Source organism: Aquarana catesbeiana, linkage group LG10 (assembly GCF_042186555.1).
Source record: "Aquarana catesbeiana isolate 2022-GZ linkage group LG10, ASM4218655v1, whole genome shotgun sequence".
Classification (NCBI taxonomy): Eukaryota; Metazoa; Chordata; class Amphibia; order Anura; family Ranidae; genus Aquarana; species Aquarana catesbeiana.
The window spans coordinates 19483964-19505810 of record NC_133333.1 but is presented as its reverse complement, the minus strand read 5'-3'; the positions used below and the strand labels follow the sequence as shown (position 1 = coordinate 19505810).

The window sequence follows — 21847 nt, the reverse complement described above, 5'->3', positions numbered from 1 at the left end:
TTTAACGCCTCCAGGCCCACCTGCCACTCATCAATCCATCTGCCCCTCATCTAATTATAAGCGGAGACTTGGAGTAAGCCTTCTTGTCCAACATCAGTGCCTGATCTCACAAAAGTGCTTCTGGAAGAATGGTCAAACATTCCCATAGACACACTCCTATACCTTGTGGACGGCCTTCCCAGAAGAGTTGAAGCTGTTATAGCTGCAAAGGGGGGGCCAACTCAATATTGAACCCTACGGACTAAGACTGGGATGTCATTAAAGTTCATGTGCGTGTAAAGGCCGACGTCCCAATACTTTTGGCAATATAGCTTCGATTTTATCAGTCCCTTTCTCTACAACCTCAGCTGCACCAACTAATTATTAGGAAGCACTCTGAGGCTTCCTGCTCATTCACAAACTGAAGCACAGTAAAGCTATTTTACTATGCCTCAGTGATGAATGGACACATGAGTGATTGGTACAGATTGCTCACTGTTCATTCAGGAAAGGAAGGGGTCAGTAAATTACATTTACTGACTCGTTCCCCGCTCTCCATCCTGAAACATCCCCATGCAGAGGGAGGGAGAGGAGAAGAAGCTGGCAGCACTACAGGGAGAGGCAGAAGAGGATCGATGTTTGCAATAAGACAGTACAGCCGGCCCTCCTGCTCAGCAGGTGCCCGGGCCCCCCTTTTGAACTGATGGGGCCCGGGCCCAGTACAGGAGGACTGGCTGTACTGCCTTATCAGCGGCCCTGGTTGTTTTACAAGGTTATTGTTTACAATCTTTTTAAATAATAACATGTCACTGTTGGTCGCTCTATGTAGTTCATTGAGGTTCCTGGCAGAATGTAACTGCCTGTCCATAGTGGAGGTACAGGCAGACAGCTACACAGCCAGTCTGCAGGACCGTGGCATTACATCCACCGTCTACTGATTTTGGGTGCAATGCTTTACAGGTCCCTAACAAAAATAAATAATAAATGCATATTTTTTTACCTGCAAAAAATGTGCATTTATTTATTTATTTATTTTTTTTTTTGTAAAAATGATCTTATCCTTTAAGAAAAGTATAGCATCCACCACATCTCGGGACTAGTAGCTGCAATTTATTACATATTTGTTCTTGGATTTAGATACAATAAATAATACTAATTAAATAAATACAATAAATACAATTAAAGGAATGCTAAAATACCATTAAAATACCATTGGTTGTGAGGCCAAGTGGCATACCTTATGTATACTTCGGTAATATTACAGGTTGATAAATCAGGGTCTATGCCTCTAAGGCATTATTAAAAAAAATAAAGCATGTGCCTTTTTTTTTTTTTTGTTGCGTTCTCATTCCTACCAAGTTCTTGTCTTCTAACTTGTTTTGCTGCATATTTCCATTATAATCTATGACATTGATTAAAAGGATGACTTTTTAGTTTCCTCATACCATTGGTCATATTCACCCCCCTCCAGATTTCACATAAAATAGGCTCAGCATTGACCTCCAGCAGTAGTGACAGAGCTGACACCAGGACAGAACACGTTGGGTGGAGGATGGACGGTCTGCTGAGTTTTCTCTGCCTGCTTTGTGTCCTCATAACACCAGGTATGTCTGATCCCAGCAGGGGATAGATTTTGAACTACATCTATGCTATCTCTGTGGAATGAGAAGGTCTTCCCGTCATAGTCAATGAGATAGTTAGGTGTGTTGCTGGTTGGATCACCAGGCCATATATTACATCTTTATTCTTGGGTTTCATGGTTGGCACTTCTGTCTTGCAGCCCTGGGGTTATGGGGTTAAATCCTAGTCAGAATTGCATTGAGTTTACATGTTCTCCATTTGCTTGCATACTCCAAAGACATGCTGGTAGGCTAATTGCCTCCTGTGTAAATTATCCCTAGTATGTGAGCGAGGTGAACCTTAGATTGTAAGATATTTGAGGGCATGGACTGGTGAATGTACAATATTTAAAATGCTGTGTGAATTGATGGCGCCATTTAAATACCTGTAATAAATACAATTTTACAATAAACGGAAGCTAGTGTTCATGCAAGGGGTTCTGTCTGTCAATCAATATTGTATTCTTATAATCTAATATATTTTTCAGGTCATTCTCTTTCATGCATTAACTGTATGGAACTAAATTCCTGCACGGGAGATTCTGAGACATGTATGCCTAATTACAGTTGCGGCGTGGCCTATAGAGAGATCACTGAAGGTAAGCCTTGCAAAATATTTCTGGAGTACAATCAATTTTTATTTTCATTATTTAATGAGGACTCATAAGCGTGCGCACAGGGTGTGCCAGATGTGCCTGGGCACACCCTAATCACCCTGTTTTGCACAGAATCCCTCTGCTGTTTGGCTGCAGAAAAAGGGACTGAGGAATCTCTGTCCCCAGTCTCTTTCTCAGTCTCAAAAGTGAGACATCAGGGGTCTGTTCAGACCCCTGATATTTCATCAAAGCCCCCCAATGGGGCTCCTAAAAAACTATAAAAAAATAAAAGAATAAAAAATTATTGTAATAAAATATTGGAAAAAATGAAAAAAATGAAGGTAAGTAATAATAAAATAAAAAATATAAAATAAAATAAAATACATACATAAATAAAAACTACTATCACCAATCTCTGCCCTACTGACGCCGTTCACTGCTCTACTGACACTGTCCACTGCCCTGCTGCTATATATATATATATATATATATATATATATATAGATAGATAGATAGATAGATAGATAAAGATATATATATATACCCAGTCACACAGTATGTGTGTGTTTGAGTTTTGGGGTGCACACCCTAATGCAATAGGCTGCACACACCTATGTGAGGAATCCAACAAAAGCAAATAATTCTAAGTAGAGCGAGTGAGAGTGAATTTCTCTGATGGGTTTATGAGGTTTCCCTGATCCTTGAAGTCTGTATTGCCTTGGCCAAGATTGCCGGGCCAGTTATAAAATGTAACATGCTTCGTGCATGTGCAGTAGGGAACCGGCTGTCAAGCTGAAAGGCTTCACTACCAGTTTCCCTTATGACGAATGGTGGGAGCGGCACCCGACAGCCGATCCGAAAATCAGCTGTTGTGCCGACATCACAGGCTCCCTGGACAGGTAAGTGTCCATATATTAAAAATCAGCAGCTACAGTATTTGTAGCTGCTGACTTTCATTTTTTTTCCCCAGGCAGAACACCTCTTTAAGTTCTCCAGTATGTCTAGTCCACTGTGTAAAAAAATGATCATGTCTTAAAGGGTCAGTCCACCCAAAACAGATTTTAATTTTTGAGAAATATAAACCTTAGCGCCTTTGGATTATATAACTGATCATCAAACTCCAGCTGCAGTAAAAAAAGCTCGCTAGTAAGCAGGGGCGGACTGACAACTCATGGGGCCCCCGGGCAATAGGAGATCCTGGGGCCCCCTGTCCCCGCTCATGTGTTCCCACCCACACTCAAGCCACACCCACACAAATCCGCACCTACATTTTGCACTGCCCACACTACATGCGTTCGTCACAGAATTACATTAAAGAAAGTGCAACAACGGTACCTTACCAAAATTAAAGTGATTGTAAAGGCTCGGTTTTTTTTTTGGTTTTTTTAAATAACAAACATATCATACTTACCTTCACTGTGCAGCTCGTTTCGCACAGAGTGGCCCCGAACCTCGACATCTGGGGGTGGCTCTCGCGGCTCCTCCCCACATCAGATAACTCCCTAGGAGAAGCGCTCTCCCGGGGGGGGGGTTACCTTGCAGGTGGGCTCCCGTGTCCAGCATTTGCGTCTATAGACACATGTTTACATACATGTGCTCATCCTACATAAAGCTTTTCATATAGAGCATGTGCTGGGATCATGGGGGTGCTTTACATTTTTTTTTAATTATTTTTCTTAACTTTATATAATTTTCACTGATCACCAATGTAAGGAACATTCTTCCCACTGACCACCAATGTAAGGAACATTCTTCTCACTGATCACCAATGTAAGGAACATTCTTCTCACTGACCACCAATGTAAGGAACATTCTTCCCACTGATCACCAATGTAAGGAACATTCTTCCCACTGATCACCAATGTAAGGAACATTCTTCCCACTGACCACCAATGTAAGGAACATTCTTCTCACTGATCACCAATGTAAGGAACATTCTTCCCACTGATCACCAATGTAAGGGACATTCTTCTCACTGACCACCAATGTAAGGAACATTCTTCCCACTGATCACCAATGTAAGGAACATTCTTCCCACTGATCACCAATGTAAGGGACATTCTTCTCACTGACCACCAATGTAAGGAACATTCTTCCCACTGATCACCAATGTAAGGAACATTCTTCCCACTGATCACCAATGTAAGGAACATTCTTCTCACTGATCACCAATGTAAGGAACATTCTTCTCACTGATCACCAATGTAAGGAACATTCTTCTCACTGACCACCAATGTAAGGAGCATTCTTCTCACTGACCACCAATGTAAGGAGCATTCTTCTCACTGATCACCAATGTAAGGAACATTCTTCTCACTGACCACCAATGTAAGGAGCATTCTTCTCACTGACCACCAATGTAAGGAACATTCTTCTCACTGATCACCAATGTAAGGAACATACTTCTCACTGACCACCAATGGAAGGAACATTCTTCTCACTGACCACCAATGGAAGGAACATTCTTCTCACTGATCACCAATGTAAGGAACATTCTTCTCACTGATCACCAATGGAAGGAACATTCTTCTCACTGACCACCAATGGAAGGAACATTCTTCTCACTGACCACCAATGGAAGGAACATTCTTCTCACTGACCACCAATGGAAGGAACATTCTTCTCACTGACCACCAATGTAAGGAACATACTTGTCACTGATCACCAATGTAAGGAACATTCTTCCCACTGATCACCAATGGAAGGAACATTCTTCCCACTGACCACCAATGTAAGGAACATTCTTCTCACTGACCACCAATGGAAGGAACATTCTTCTCACTGATCACCAATGTAAGGAACATTCTTCTCACTGATCACCAATGTAAGGAACATTCTTCTCACTGACCACCAATGTAAGGAACATACTTGTCACTGACCACCAATGGAAGGAACATTCTTCTCACTGACCACCAATGTAAGGAACATACTTGTCACTGATCACCAATGTAAGGAACATTCTTCCCACTGATCACCAATGGAAGGAACATTCTTCCCACTGACCACCAATGTAAGGAACATTCTTCTCACTGACCACCAATGGAAGGAACATTCTTCTCACTGATCACCAATGTAAGGAACATTCTTCCCACTGATCACCAATGTAAGGAACATTCTTCTCACTGACCACCAATGGAAGGAACATTCTTCTCACTGATCACCAATGTAAGGAACATTCTTCTCACTGATCACCAATGTAAGGAACATTCTTCTCACTGATCACCAATGTAAGGAACATTCTTCTCACTGATCACCAATGTAAGGAACATTCTTCTCACTGATCACCAATGGAAGGAACATTCTTCTCACTGACCACCAATGGAAGGAACATTCTTCTCACTGATCACCAATGGAAGGAACATTCTTCCCACTGACCACCAATGTAAGGAACATACTTCTCACTGATCACCAATGTAAGGAACATTCTTCTCACTGACCACCAATGTAAGGAACATTCTTCTCACTGACCACCAATGTAAGGAACATTCTTCTCACTGACCACCAATGGAAGGAACATTCTTTTCACTGATCACCAATGTAAGGAACATTCTTCTCACTGACCACCAATGTAAGGAACATTCTTCTCACTGACCACCAATGTATAGAAACATTCTTCCCACTGACCACCAATGTAAGGAACATTCTTCTCACTGACCACCAATGTAAGGAACATTCTTCTCACTGACCACCAATGGAAGGAACATTCTTCCCACTGACTACCAATGTAAGGAACATACTTCTCACTGACCACCAATGTAAGGAACATTCTTCTCACTGATCACCAATGTAAGGAACATTCTTTTCACTGACCACCAATGTAAGGAACTTACTTCTCACTGACCACCAATGTAAGGAACAATCTTTTCACTGATCACCAATGTAAGGAACATTCTTCTCACTGACCACCAATGGAAAGAACAATCTTCTCACTGACCACCAATGTAAGGAACATTCTTCTCACTGACCACCAATGTAAGGAACATTCTTCTCACTGATCACCAATGTAAGGAACATTCTTCTCACTGACCACCAATGGAAGGAACAATCTTCCCACTATTTATTTAATCCATATTGAGCACTATATTTGATTGGCTGCTTCTGCTTGGCACACACGCACAATCACAATCACGCACATGATGATGGAGTCAGCATCATATGCGATTGTGCGTGTTTGCCAGGCCTAAGCAGAAGCAAACAGCCAATCAAATATAGTGCTCAATATGGATTCAAGAAATATGCATAGCCATAGATATCATAAATGACTACAGGAGATAACCAGAGACTACGGATGAAACTACAGGAGATGACCAAAGACTGCGAATGGGACTACAGGAAATAACCAGAGACTGGGGATGCGACTACAGGAGACAACCAGAGACTACGAATGCGACTACCGGAAATAACCAGACTGCGAATGCGACTACAGGAAATAACCAGAGACTGCGAATGCGACTACAGGAAATAACCAGACTGCGAATGCGACTACAGGAAATAACCAGAGACTGGGGATGCGACTACAGGAAATAACCAGAGACTGCGAATGTGACTACAGGAAATAACCAGACTGCGAATGCGACTACAGGAAATAACCAGAGACTGGGGATGCGACTACAGGAGATAACCAGAGACTGCGAATGCGACTACAGGAGATAACCAGAGACTGCGAATGCGACTACAGGAGATAACCAGAGACTGCGAATGCGACTACAGGAAATAACCAGAGACTGCGAATGCGACTACAGGAAATAACCAGACTGCGAATGCGACTACAGGAAATAACCAGAGACAGCGAATGCAACTACAGGAGATAACCAGAGACTGCAAATGCGACTACAGGAGATGACCAGAGACTGGGGATGCGACTACAGGAGATAACCAGACTGCGAATGCGACTACAGGAAATAACCAGAGACTGGGGATGCGACAACAGGAAATAACCAAAGACTGCGAATGCGACTACAGGAAATAACCAGAGACTGCGAATGCGACTGCAGGAGATGACCAGAGACTGGGGATGCGACTACAGGAAATAACCAGAGACTGTGAATGCGACTATAGGAAATAACCAGACTGCGAATGCGACTACAGGAAATAACCAGAGACTGGGGATGCGACTACAGGAGATAACCAGAGACTGCGAATGCGACTACAGGAAATAACCAGACTGCGAATGTGACTACAGGAAATAACCAGAGACTGGGGATGCGACTACAGGAGATAACCAGAGACTGCGAATGCGACTACAGGAAATAACCAGACTGCGAATGCGACTACAGGAAATAACCAGAGACTGGGGATGCGACTACAGGAGATAACCAGAGTCTGCGAATGCGACTACAGGAGATAACCAGAGACTGCAAATGCGACTACAGGAGATGACCAGAGACTGGGGATGCGACTACAGGAGATAACCAGACTGCGAATGCGACTACAGGAAATAACCAGAGACTGGGGATGCGACTACAGGAAATAACCAGAGACTGGGGATGCGACAACAGGAAATAACCAAAGACTGCGAATGCGACTACAGGAAATAACCAGAGACTGGGGATGCGACTACAGGAGATAACCAGAGACTGCGAATGCGACTACAGGAAATAACCAGACTGCGAATGCGACTGCAGGAGATGACCAGAGACTGGGGATGCGACTACAGGAGATGACCAGAGACTGCAAATGCGACTACAGGAAATAACCAGACTGCGAATGTGACTACAGGAAATAACCAGACTGCGAATGCGACTACAGGAAATAACCAGAGACTGGGGATGCGACAACAGGAAATAACCAAAGACTGCGAATGCGACTACAGGAAATAACCAGAGACTGGGGATGCGACTACAGGAAATAACCAGAGACTGGGGATGCGACAACAGGAAATAACCAAAGACTGCGAATGCGACTAGAGGAAATAACCGCGAGACTGGGGATGCGACTACAGGAAATGACCAGAGACTGGGGATGCGACTACAGGAGATAACCAGAGACTGCGAATGCAACTACAGGAAATGACCAGACTGCGAATGCGACTACAGGAAATGACCAGACTGCGAATGCGACTACAGGAGATAACCAGAGACTGCGAATGCGACTACAGGAAATGACCAGACTGCGAATGCGACTACAGGAGATGACCAGAGACTGGGGATGCGACTACAAGAAATGACCAGAGACTGGGGATGCGACTACAGGAAATAACCAGAGACTGGGGATGCGACAACAGGAAATAACCAAAGACTGCGAATGCGACTACAGGAAATAACCAGAGACTGGGGATGCGACTACAGGAAATAACCAGAGACTGGGGATGCGACAACAGGAAATAACCAAAGACTGCGAATGCGACTAGAGGAAATAACCGCGAGACTGGGGATGCGACTACAGGAAATGACCAGAGACTGGGGATGCGACTACAGGAGATAACCAGAGACTGCGAATGCAACTACAGGAAATGACCAGACTGCGAATGCGACTACAGGAAATGACCAGACTGCGAATGCGACTACAGGAGATAACCAGAGACTGCGAATGCGACTACAGGAAATGACCAGACTGCGAATGCGACTACAGGAAATGACCAGACTGCGAATGCGACTACAGGAGATAACCAGAGACTGCGAATGCGACTACAGGAAATGACCAGACTGCGAATGCGACTACAGGAGATGACCAGAGACTGGGGATGCGACTACAAGAAATGACCAGAGACTGGGGATGCGACTACAGGAAATAACCAGAGACTGGAGATGCGACAACAGGAAATAACCAAAGACTGCGAATGCGACTACAGGAAATAACCAGAGACTGGGGATGCGACTACAGGAGATAACCAGAGACTGCGAATGCGACTACAGGAAATAACCAGACTGCGAATGCGACTGCAGGAGATGACCAGAGACTGCAAATGCGACTACAGGAGATGACCAGAGACTGCAAATGCGACTACAGGAAATAACCAGACTGCGAATGTGACTACAGGAAATAACCAGACTGCGAATGCGACTACAGGAAATAACCAGAGACTGGGGATGCGACAACAGGAAATAACCAAAGACTGCGAATGCGACTACAGGAAATAACCAGAGACTGGGGATGCGACAACAGGAAATAACCAAAGACTGCGAATGCGACTACAGGAAATAACCGCGAGACTGGGGATGCGACTACAGGAGATAACCAGACTGCGAATGCGACTACAGGAAATGACCAGAGACTGGGGATGCGACTACAGGAAATAACCAGACTGCGAATGCGACTACAGGAAATGACCAGAGACTGGGGATGCGACTACAGGAAATAACCAGACTGCGAATGCGACTACAGGAGATAACCAGAGACTGCGAATGCGACTACAGGAAATGACCAGATTGCGAATGCGACTACAGGAGATGACCAGAGACTGCGAATGCGACTACAGGAAATGACCAGATTGCGAATGCGACTACAGGAGATGACCAGAGACTGCGAATGTGACTACAGGAGATGACCAGAGACTGCGAATGCGACTACAGGAGATGACCAGAGACTGCGAATGTGACTACAGGAGATGACCAGAGACTGCGAATGCGACTACAGGAGATGACCAGAGACTGCGAATGTGACTACAGGAGATGACCAGAGACTGGGGATGCGACTACAGGAGATGACCAGAGACTGCGAATGCGACTACAGGAAATAACCAGACTGCGAATGTGACTACAGGAAATGACGAGAGACTGGGGATGCGACTACAGGAGATAACCAGAGACTGCGAATGTGACTACAGGAGATGACCAGAGACTGCGAATGTGACTACAGGAGATGACCAGAGACTGCGAATGCGACTACAGGAGATGACCAGAGACTGCGAATGCGACTACAGGAAATAACCAGAGACAGCGAATGCAACTACAGGAGATAACCAGAGACTGCAAATGCGACTACAGGAGATGACCAGAGACTGGGGATGCGACTACAGGAGATAACCAGACTGCGAATGCGACTACAGGAAATAACCAGAGACTGGGGATGCGACAACAGGAAATAACCAAAGACTGCGAATGCGACTACAGGAAATAACCAGAGACTGCGAATGCGACTGCAGGAGATGACCAGAGACTGGGGATGCGACTACAGGAAATAACCAGAGACTGTGAATGCGACTATAGGAAATAACCAGACTGCGAATGCGACTACAGGAAATAACCAGAGACTGGGGATGCGACTACAGGAGATAACCAGAGACTGCGAATGCGACTACAGGAAATAACCAGACTGCGAATGTGACTACAGGAAATAACCAGAGACTGGGGATGCGACTACAGGAGATAACCAGAGACTGCGAATGCGACTACAGGAAATAACCAGACTGCGAATGCGACTACAGGAAATAACCAGAGACTGGGGATGCGACTACAGGAGATAACCAGAGTCTGCGAATGCGACTACAGGAGATAACCAGAGACTGCAAATGCGACTACAGGAGATGACCAGAGACTGGGGATGCGACTACAGGAGATAACCAGACTGCGAATGCGACTACAGGAAATAACCAGAGACTGGGGATGCGACTACAGGAAATAACCAGAGACTGGGGATGCGACAACAGGAAATAACCAAAGACTGCGAATGCGACTACAGGAAATAACCAGAGACTGGGGATGCGACTACAGGAGATAACCAGAGACTGCGAATGCGACTACAGGAAATAACCAGACTGCGAATGCGACTGCAGGAGATGACCAGAGACTGGGGATGCGACTACAGGAGATGACCAGAGACTGCAAATGCGACTACAGGAAATAACCAGACTGCGAATGTGACTACAGGAAATAACCAGACTGCGAATGCGACTACAGGAAATAACCAGAGACTGGGGATGCGACAACAGGAAATAACCAAAGACTGCGAATGCGACTACAGGAAATAACCAGAGACTGGGGATGCGACTACAGGAAATAACCAGAGACTGGGGATGCGACAACAGGAAATAACCAAAGACTGCGAATGCGACTAGAGGAAATAACCGCGAGACTGGGGATGCGACTACAGGAAATGACCAGAGACTGGGGATGCGACTACAGGAGATAACCAGAGACTGCGAATGCAACTACAGGAAATGACCAGACTGCGAATGCGACTACAGGAAATGACCAGACTGCGAATGCGACTACAGGAGATAACCAGAGACTGCGAATGCGACTACAGGAAATGACCAGACTGCGAATGCGACTACAGGAGATGACCAGAGACTGGGGATGCGACTACAAGAAATGACCAGAGACTGGGGATGCGACTACAGGAAATAACCAGAGACTGGGGATGCGACAACAGGAAATAACCAAAGACTGCGAATGCGACTACAGGAAATAACCAGAGACTGGGGATGCGACTACAGGAAATAACCAGAGACTGGGGATGCGACAACAGGAAATAACCAAAGACTGCGAATGCGACTAGAGGAAATAACCGCGAGACTGGGGATGCGACTACAGGAAATGACCAGAGACTGGGGATGCGACTACAGGAGATAACCAGAGACTGCGAATGCAACTACAGGAAATGACCAGACTGCGAATGCGACTACAGGAAATGACCAGACTGCGAATGCGACTACAGGAGATAACCAGAGACTGCGAATGCGACTACAGGAAATGACCAGACTGCGAATGCGACTACAGGAAATGACCAGACTGCGAATGCGACTACAGGAGATAACCAGAGACTGCGAATGCGACTACAGGAAATGACCAGACTGCGAATGCGACTACAGGAGATGACCAGAGACTGGGGATGCGACTACAAGAAATGACCAGAGACTGGGGATGCGACTACAGGAAATAACCAGAGACTGGAGATGCGACAACAGGAAATAACCAAAGACTGCGAATGCGACTACAGGAAATAACCAGAGACTGGGGATGCGACTACAGGAGATAACCAGAGACTGCGAATGCGACTACAGGAAATAACCAGACTGCGAATGCGACTGCAGGAGATGACCAGAGACTGCAAATGCGACTACAGGAGATGACCAGAGACTGCAAATGCGACTACAGGAAATAACCAGACTGCGAATGTGACTACAGGAAATAACCAGACTGCGAATGCGACTACAGGAAATAACCAGAGACTGGGGATGCGACAACAGGAAATAACCAAAGACTGCGAATGCGACTACAGGAAATAACCAGAGACTGGGGATGCGACAACAGGAAATAACCAAAGACTGCGAATGCGACTACAGGAAATAACCGCGAGACTGGGGATGCGACTACAGGAGATAACCAGACTGCGAATGCGACTACAGGAAATGACCAGAGACTGGGGATGCGACTACAGGAAATAACCAGACTGCGAATGCGACTACAGGAAATGACCAGAGACTGGGGATGCGACTACAGGAAATAACCAGACTGCGAATGCGACTACAGGAGATAACCAGAGACTGCGAATGCGACTACAGGAAATGACCAGATTGCGAATGCGACTACAGGAGATGACCAGAGACTGCGAATGCGACTACAGGAAATGACCAGATTGCGAATGCGACTACAGGAGATGACCAGAGACTGCGAATGTGACTACAGGAGATGACCAGAGACTGCGAATGCGACTACAGGAGATGACCAGAGACTGCGAATGTGACTACAGGAGATGACCAGAGACTGCGAATGCGACTACAGGAGATGACCAGAGACTGCGAATGTGACTACAGGAGATGACCAGAGACTGGGGATGCGACTACAGGAGATGACCAGAGACTGCGAATGCGACTACAGGAAATAACCAGACTGCGAATGTGACTACAGGAAATGACGAGAGACTGGGGATGCGACTACAGGAGATAACCAGAGACTGCGAATGTGACTACAGGAGATGACCAGAGACTGCGAATGTGACTACAGGAGATGACCAGAGACTGCGAATGCGACTACAGGAGATGACCAGAGACTGCGAATGCGACTACAGGAAATAACCAGAGACAGCGAATGCAACTACAGGAGATAACCAGAGACTGCAAATGCGACTACAGGAGATGACCAGAGACTGGGGATGCGACTACAGGAGATAACCAGACTGCGAATGCGACTACAGGAAATAACCAGAGACTGGGGATGCGACAACAGGAAATAACCAGAGACTGCGAATGCGACTGCAGGAGATGACCAGAGACTGGGGATGCGACTACAGGAAATAACCAGAGACTGTGAATGCGACTATAGGAAATAACCAGACTGCGAATGCGACTACAGGAAATAACCAGAGACTGGGGATGCGACTACAGGAGATAACCAGAGACTGCGAATGCGACTACAGGAAATAACCAGACTGCGAATGTGACTACAGGAAATAACCAGAGACTGGGGATGCGACTACAGGAGATAACCAGAGACTGCGAATGCGACTACAGGAAATAACCAGACTGCGAATGCGACTACAGGAAATAACCAGAGACTGGGGATGCGACTACAGGAGATAACCAGAGTCTGCGAATGCGACTACAGGAGATAACCAGAGACTGCAAATGCGACTACAGGAGATGACCAGAGACTGGGGATGCGACTACAGGAGATAACCAGACTGCGAATGCGACTACAGGAAATAACCAGAGACTGGGGATGCGACTACAGGAAATAACCAGAGACTGGGGATGCGACAACAGGAAATAACCAAAGACTGCGAATGCGACTACAGGAAATAACCAGAGACTGGGGATGCGACTACAGGAGATAACCAGAGACTGCGAATGCGACTACAGGAAATAACCAGACTGCGAATGCGACTGCAGGAGATGACCAGAGACTGGGGATGCGACTACAGGAGATGACCAGAGACTGCAAATGCGACTACAGGAAATAACCAGACTGCGAATGTGACTACAGGAAATAACCAGACTGCGAATGCGACTACAGGAAATAACCAGAGACTGGGGATGCGACAACAGGAAATAACCAAAGACTGCGAATGCGACTACAGGAAATAACCAGAGACTGGGGATGCGACTACAGGAAATAACCAGAGACTGGGGATGCGACAACAGGAAATAACCAAAGACTGCGAATGCGACTAGAGGAAATAACCGCGAGACTGGGGATGCGACTACAGGAAATGACCAGAGACTGGGGATGCGACTACAGGAGATAACCAGAGACTGCGAATGCAACTACAGGAAATGACCAGACTGCGAATGCGACTACAGGAAATGACCAGACTGCGAATGCGACTACAGGAGATAACCAGAGACTGCGAATGCGACTACAGGAAATGACCAGACTGCGAATGCGACTACAGGAGATGACCAGAGACTGGGGATGCGACTACAAGAAATGACCAGAGACTGGGGATGCGACTACAGGAAATAACCAGAGACTGGGGATGCGACAACAGGAAATAACCAAAGACTGCGAATGCGACTACAGGAAATAACCAGAGACTGGGGATGCGACTACAGGAAATAACCAGAGACTGGGGATGCGACAACAGGAAATAACCAAAGACTGCGAATGCGACTAGAGGAAATAACCGCGAGACTGGGGATGCGACTACAGGAAATGACCAGAGACTGGGGATGCGACTACAGGAGATAACCAGAGACTGCGAATGCAACTACAGGAAATGACCAGACTGCGAATGCGACTACAGGAAATGACCAGACTGCGAATGCGACTACAGGAGATAACCAGAGACTGCGAATGCGACTACAGGAAATGACCAGACTGCGAATGCGACTACAGGAAATGACCAGACTGCGAATGCGACTACAGGAGATAACCAGAGACTGCGAATGCGACTACAGGAAATGACCAGACTGCGAATGCGACTACAGGAGATGACCAGAGACTGGGGATGCGACTACAAGAAATGACCAGAGACTGGGGATGCGACTACAGGAAATAACCAGAGACTGGAGATGCGACAACAGGAAATAACCAAAGACTGCGAATGCGACTACAGGAAATAACCAGAGACTGGGGATGCGACTACAGGAGATAACCAGAGACTGCGAATGCGACTACAGGAAATAACCAGACTGCGAATGCGACTGCAGGAGATGACCAGAGACTGCAAATGCGACTACAGGAGATGACCAGAGACTGCAAATGCGACTACAGGAAATAACCAGACTGCGAATGTGACTACAGGAAATAACCAGACTGCGAATGCGACTACAGGAAATAACCAGAGACTGGGGATGCGACTACAGGAAATAACCAGACTGCGAATGCGACTACAGGAAATGACCAGAGACTGGGGATGCGACTACAGGAAATAACCAGACTGCGAATGCGACTACAGGAGATAACCAGAGACTGCGAATGCGACTACAGGAAATAACCAGACTGCGAATGCGACTACAGGAGATGACCAGAGACTGCGAATGCGACTACAGGAAATGACCAGATTGCGAATGCGACTACAGGAGATGACCAGAGACTGCGAATGCGACTACAGGAGATAACCAGACTGCGAATGTGACTACAGGAGATAACCAGACTGCGAATGCGACTACAGGAGATGACCAGAGACTGCGAATGCGACTACAGGAGATAACCAGACTGCGAATGTGACTACAGGAGATAACCAGACTGCGAATGTGACTACAGGAGATGACCAGAGACTGGGGATGCGACTACAGGAGATGACCAGGTAGCCAGTTTTAAAATTTAAACTTTCAGCAATGCACAGCTATACAGGGGGGTAAACAACATTTCCAGGGATGGTTTAGGGAAAAAAAGGGGTCTACAGGCCGTGTATATAATGTAGGCAGAAGGACCTACCTGACCAGTCGGGCTCACCTCCCGCTCTCAGAGGTCCAGGGGCGGAGTTTTGTCGGTAGGGGGCGGAGTTTTGTCGGTAGGGGGCGGGGCTTTCGTCGGTAGGGGGCGGGCTTTCGCCGGTAGGGGGCGGGGCTTTCGTCGGTAGGGGCGGTGATCTTTGTGGTCCAGAGCGGAGCTCTCACAAGTGCAGGAGAGACGCTCTAATTAGGAACACACTCAGACTACATGAGGAGGGGCGGGGCAGGGCAGGGTCAGAGCGTCAGTGGAGCTCCCTGCCCCGCCCCTCCCTGCTGACAGAGCCTCTCTCAGCCTAAGCCGAGGTCTGCTCGGCAGCGGGCTGGCTGCGGTGCTGGGAGCTGAAATAATGCAGGAGGACGGGGTTTTCGTGCGGTGCAGCGGGCGGCTTTTTTCCACTACTGACTGAGCCGCTCATGGGGCCCCTCCTGACGTCGGGCCCTCGGTCGGCGACCAAGTGACCGAATGGTCAGTCCGCCCCTGCTAGTAAGCAAATGGCAAAGAAGCAAAGTAGGAATGTAAAAACAGTTTGCTGTGCATAGGGTTGATCAAATTCATGTAAAACATGCAGAACACGCAAAAAAATTCAGAGCACGCAAAAAACATGCATAACACACAAAGGGTTAATAAAGTCCCATTAGCTGATGAAATAAAGTCCTTGTGCTTAAATTGACATCTCCTGTGCAATGGTGTTCAGACTGGGTGTCCCACATAGATGTACACACACCCTGGATGCAGTGGTGTATTTTGGTTTTGTGCTGCCCTAGGCAAGACTAAAATCAGACGCCCCCCCTTCGCCCCCCATGTAAATTTACCCCACCCCTTCCTGTTTAATGCATGTGGTAATGCATGGGTTCATGTTCAGACCTGTAGTCCTTCACTAGTTTTTAGGGGGGTGATATCCTCAGCTCTGAGGGGTTCATGCTGGGACCTGCAGTCCGTCACTTTTGGGGGTCACATTCCTAGATCTTATAGGTTCATGCTGGAACCTGTAGTCCTTCACTAGTTTGGGGGGGCGTGTCGCATCCTCAGCTCTGAGGGGCACATGCTGGAGGGGTCACATCCCCCAAAAGTGAAGAACTACAATTTCCAACATGAGCTCCTTAGATCTAAGGATGTGTCTCCCTCCAAAATCGAAGGACTACTAGTCCCGGCATGAACCTCTAATATCTAGGGATGTAACCCTTTAGATCTCACGGGTTCATGCTGGAACCTGTAGTCCTTCATTAGGTGGATGGAATCAGTGGCAGTGCTTGGTGGGGGGGGTTGGGTTCTGTATCTTTGCTTGGGGGGTGGGTGCAATGTCAGTGCTTGGGGGGGTGGGTTCAGTAACTCTCATTTGCTGTTACCTGTCAGTCAGTGTCCAATTGATTCCCCCTGCCTGCATGCAAGAGAGGGGATGAGAGAGAGAGGGTTAAGGAAGGTGAGAGAGAGAGGGGGTGGGTGGGGGTGGAGGAGAGGGGGTGGGGGGTGGGAGAGAGAGAGAGGGGGTGGGTGGGGGTGGAGGAGAGGGGGTGGGGGGTGGGAGAGAGAGAGGGGGTGGGGGGAGAGGGTGGGAGAGAGAGAGGGGGTGGGGGGAGAGGGGGTGGGAGAGAGAGAGGGGGTGGGGGGAGAGGGGGTGGGAGAGAGAGAGGGGGTGGGTTGGGGTGGGGGAGAGAGAGAGGGTGTGGGGGGAGAGGGGGTGGGGGTGGGAGAGAAAGAGGGGTGGGAGAGAGGGGGTGGGAGAGAGAGGGGGGTGGGAGAGAGATGGGGGTGGGAGAGAGGGGTGTGGGGTGTGAGAGAGGGGGGTGGGGGTGGGAGAGAGAGGGGGCGGGTGTGTGGGGGTGGGGGAGAGAGAGATGGAGGGTGTGAGAGTGGGTGGGGGAGAGAGGGTGGGAGAGAGAGGAGGAGGGTGTGAGAGGGGGTGGGGGGAGAGGGGGGTGGGAGAGAGGGGTGTGGGGTGTGAGAGAGGGGGGTGGGGTGTGAGAGAGGGGGGTGGGGTGTGAGAGAGGGAGGTGGGGGTGGGAGAGAGAGGGGGCGGGTGTGTGGGGGTGGGGGAGAGAGAGAAGGAGGGTGTGAGAGGGGGTGGGGAAGAGGGGGTGGGAGAGAGGAGGGTGTGAGAGGGGGTGGGAGAGAGAAAGAGGGGGTGGGAGAGAGAGAGAGGGGGGTGGGAGAGAGGGGGGGTGTGGGGGTGTGAGAGAGAGAGGGGGATGGGGGTGGGGGTGGGGGAGAGAGAGGAGGGGGGTGTGAGAGGGGGTGTTGGGAGAACGGGTGGGAGAGAGGGGGGGTGTGGGGGCGGGAGAGAGAGGGGGATGTGAGAGAGAGAGGGGGGTGTGGGGTGGGAGAGAGAGGGGGGGGGGGGTGTGAGAGAGAGAGGGGGTGGGTGAGAGAGGGGGGCGGGTGTGTGGAGTGTGAGAGAGAGAGGGGGTGGGAGAGAGAGGGGGGCGGGTGTGTGGGGTGTGAGAGAGAGAGAGGGGGTGGTGAGAGAGGGGGGCAGGTGTGTGGGGTGTGAGAGAGAGAGGGGGTGGGTGAGAGAGGGGCGGGTGTGTGGGGTGTGAGAGAGAGAGGGGGTGGGTGAGAGAGGGGGGCGGGTGTGTGGGGTGTGGGAGAGAGAGGGGGTGGGTGAGAGAGGGGCGGGTGTGTGGGGTGTGAGAGAGAGAGGGGGTGGGTGAGAGAGGGGGGCGGGTGTGTGGGGTGTGAGAGAGAGGGGGTGGGAGAGAGAGGGGGGCGGGTGTGTGGGGTGTGAGAGAGAGAGGGGGTGGGTGAGAGAGGGGGGCGGGTGTGTGGGAGAGAGAGGGGGTGGGTGAGAGAGGGGCGGGTGTGAGAGAGAGAGGGGGTGGGTGAGAGAGGGGGGCGGGTGTGTGGGGTGTGAGAGAGAGGGGGTGGGTGAGAGAGGGGGCGGGTGTGTGGGGTGTGAGAGAGAGGGGGTGGGTGAGAGAGGGGGGCGGGTGTGTGGGGTGTGAGAGAGAGAGGGGGTGGGTGGGAGAGGGGGGCGGGTGTGTGGGGTGTGAGAGAGAGAGGGGGTGGGTGAGAGGGGGGCGGGTGTGTGGGGTGGGAGAGAGAGAGGGGGTGGGTGGGAGAGGGGGGCGGGTGTGTGGGGTGTGAGAGAGAGAGGGGGTGGGTGGGAGAGGGGGGCGGGTGTGTGGGGTGTGAGAGAGAGAGGGGGTGGGTGAGAGGGGGGCGGGTGTGTGGGGTGGGAGAGAGAGAGGGGGTGGGTGTGTGGGGTGTGAGAGAGAGAGGGGGTGGGTGAGAGGGGGGCGGGTGTGTGGGGTGTGAGAGAGGGGGTGGGTGAGGGGGCGGGTGTGTGGGGTGTGAGAGAGGGGGTGGGGGTGTGAGAGGGAGAGGGGTGAGTGTAAGAGAGGGGGGAGAAGGTGAGGGTGGTGGGAGAGAGAGACCCCCTAGCCATGCCTGCAGTCCCTACTGCCCCCTCCCTGTGACTGTCCCAGGCAGCCCCTGTCTGTGTTGGTAGTCCTGTGTGATGCACCTACCTCATGGCCATCCTCGGTCTGCCTGTCTTCCTGTTCCAGGACAGTCACAGCTGGGAGAGGAGTTGGAGAAGGAGTCGGGGATGCTGATCAAGTCAGAGTGGCGGTGAGGCGTAGTCTTCTCTCACTCCCTCCCGGGCTCTTGGTTATGGCAAGCTGTCAGTCTCTTCCCAGCTGCCGGGGCCTCCCTCTTGCTTTTTGAAAATTCCGCTGCCCTGCACCCCACCGCCACCGGACCAACGGCGGACTCTCCAGGACCATGACAAAAGGGCGGGGCTCAGCTCAAGGGGCCAGGCAGCTGCTTTGAGCCCCTCCGCGCTGGAGGAGAAAGTTAAGTCCTCCTCTGCTTTCATTGCTGGGCAGGGAGGAAGTCGCTGCCGTGACATAACCAGTGGCCAGGAGTCAGGTGGAGGCAGAGCCGAGCCAGCACTACCGCGGCTCAGTCCGCCCCTGTCCCATTCATTCCGGACTGCTCCCAGTGTCACTTTTATTCCGCGTGGGAGCCGGGACTCGGGAGGACGGGTCAGGGAGGGGACTTTTTTTGCAGGGGGGGCGGCTTTTTTGCCGCCCCCCCGCAGTGTGCCGCCCTAGGCCTGGGCCTTGTTGGCCTAGGCCAAGAGACAGCACTGCCTGGATGTTGACCAACTATCACTAGTATGGTCCAATGGGCATGTGGGGATACCCCTAGGGAGCCTGTTGAAATGACATTTCTTGCAAGAGTGCACCTCATAAATATAGATGGAAACAACTAACGAAAACCTTCATTGCACAAAATGCGCAATGAAGGATTTCCTTTAAAAATATTTGCATATGGTTTCTCCATAGATGTACACATAAACTAACTGCGGTTGTCTCTTGATGAAGTGGGCGCTGTCCCGTGAAATGCATAGAGATTACCGCTTCTGCAAATGAACAATGATTTACTAACCACATTGGCATTTAGAATGCACTTTGGTGAAACAGTGTTTTTAATTCTACACGAAAATGTGGATATGTATAGGTTTTTTATGTAAATTGAAATCATTTTTATATTTTTTAAAATTTGTTGTACCATTTTACTTAGCACCACTCCTAAAAGTCCCATGGCAATATTGCCTTTTTGGTTGTTCTGGTATATTGGGGACTGAGTGCTGCTAAGGTCTGAACACGGGGGGGGGGGGGGGGCTGTTATTGTTTCTAGATTAATATATTGCAGCTATATAATGCTACTGTGATAATTATTGTGCAGGGGGAACCATCACTACAGAGTATATACAGTCATGTGTGTCAAATAGCAAGTGTAATAAAACGGGCAGCATCAGCTATACCGGCGGCACAATAAGGATGGGGATTTCATGCTGCGACACCGATAACTGCACCCCACCTCTACCCCAATGTAAGTTCCTTTATTTTATTATTAATATTTTTATGATCTCATTCACAAAATATTAACATATTCACAATATTAATAATTTTATAGTCACATATTTCCTTTTTCCTAAATACAAACCCCAATACATCCCCAATGTGAAATCAATTTCACCTCTATACATCCATACAGTGTATCAATTCTTCAAAATTAAGTAAATTAAATATTTCATATAAATTTCATTTCATAAATAGTATAAAAAAATCAAAATGATTGGGTGCAGTCTATCCCCAATTTTCCAGGTATCTGTAAATACTTTAATTGTTCTTGTTGTTGTTCAGTTATTTAGTTGTGTCCGACTCTTCGTGACCTCATGGACCATAGCGTGCCAGGCTTTTCTGTCCTCCACTGCCTCCCAGAGTTTGCTTAAAGCGTTTGTTAACCCCCCAAAAAAAATGGATCCTGTTCCTTTAACCACTTCAGATCCGGGTCATTGCCAAATAACGGCAACAGCGCGGATCTACATTACTGGGATGACGTCTATTGACGTCGTCCTGTGCACGAGCGGCCTGCGCGTCCCCTGCAGGGCGCGCGCGGCGCGCTCGGGGATCAGCAAGTCTATGAGACTCGCCTGATCACAGATCAGAGTAAGGGGTCGGTCCCGACCCCTTATCACATGATCAGCTGTCAGCCAATGACAGCTGATCATGTGATGTAAACAGAGCCGGTAATCGGCTATTTTTCCTCCTCGCGCTGACTGCGTGAGGAGGAAAAAAAAACACGATCACCGGCGGCTGTGATCGGGACATCAGTCCCGATCATAGCGATCATCTGCCCCCTGCCAGTGACACAGCAATAGGCAGCAGTGCCGCCTACCAGTGCCCACCAGCATCACCCATCAGTGCCCACAGTGCCATAAATCAGTGCCATCCATCAGTGCCCACACTGCCACCCATCAGTGCCCACAGTGCCACCTATTAGTGCCCATCAGTGTCACCTACCAGTGCCCATAAGTGCCCATCAGTGCCGCCCATCACTGCCCATCAGTGCCACCCATCAGTACCGC

General features: G+C 49.1%; 1 protein-coding gene across 1 annotated transcript in view; it reads left to right on the top strand.

Annotated features, from left to right (window-relative positions):
- Positions 1 to 1379: 1379 nt before the first annotated feature.
- LOC141110423 (uncharacterized) overlaps positions 1380 to 21847 on the top strand; it is a 65323-nt gene continuing 44855 nt past the window's right edge. Inside the window, exons 1-3 of the mRNA XM_073601767.1 lie at positions 1380 to 1583; positions 2087 to 2197; positions 20662 to 20808. Coding sequence (XP_073457868.1) covers positions 1532 to 1583; positions 2087 to 2197; positions 20662 to 20808 — 310 coding nt within the window. The 5' untranslated portion in view covers positions 1380 to 1531. The remainder of the gene's footprint in view (positions 1584 to 2086; positions 2198 to 20661; positions 20809 to 21847) is intronic.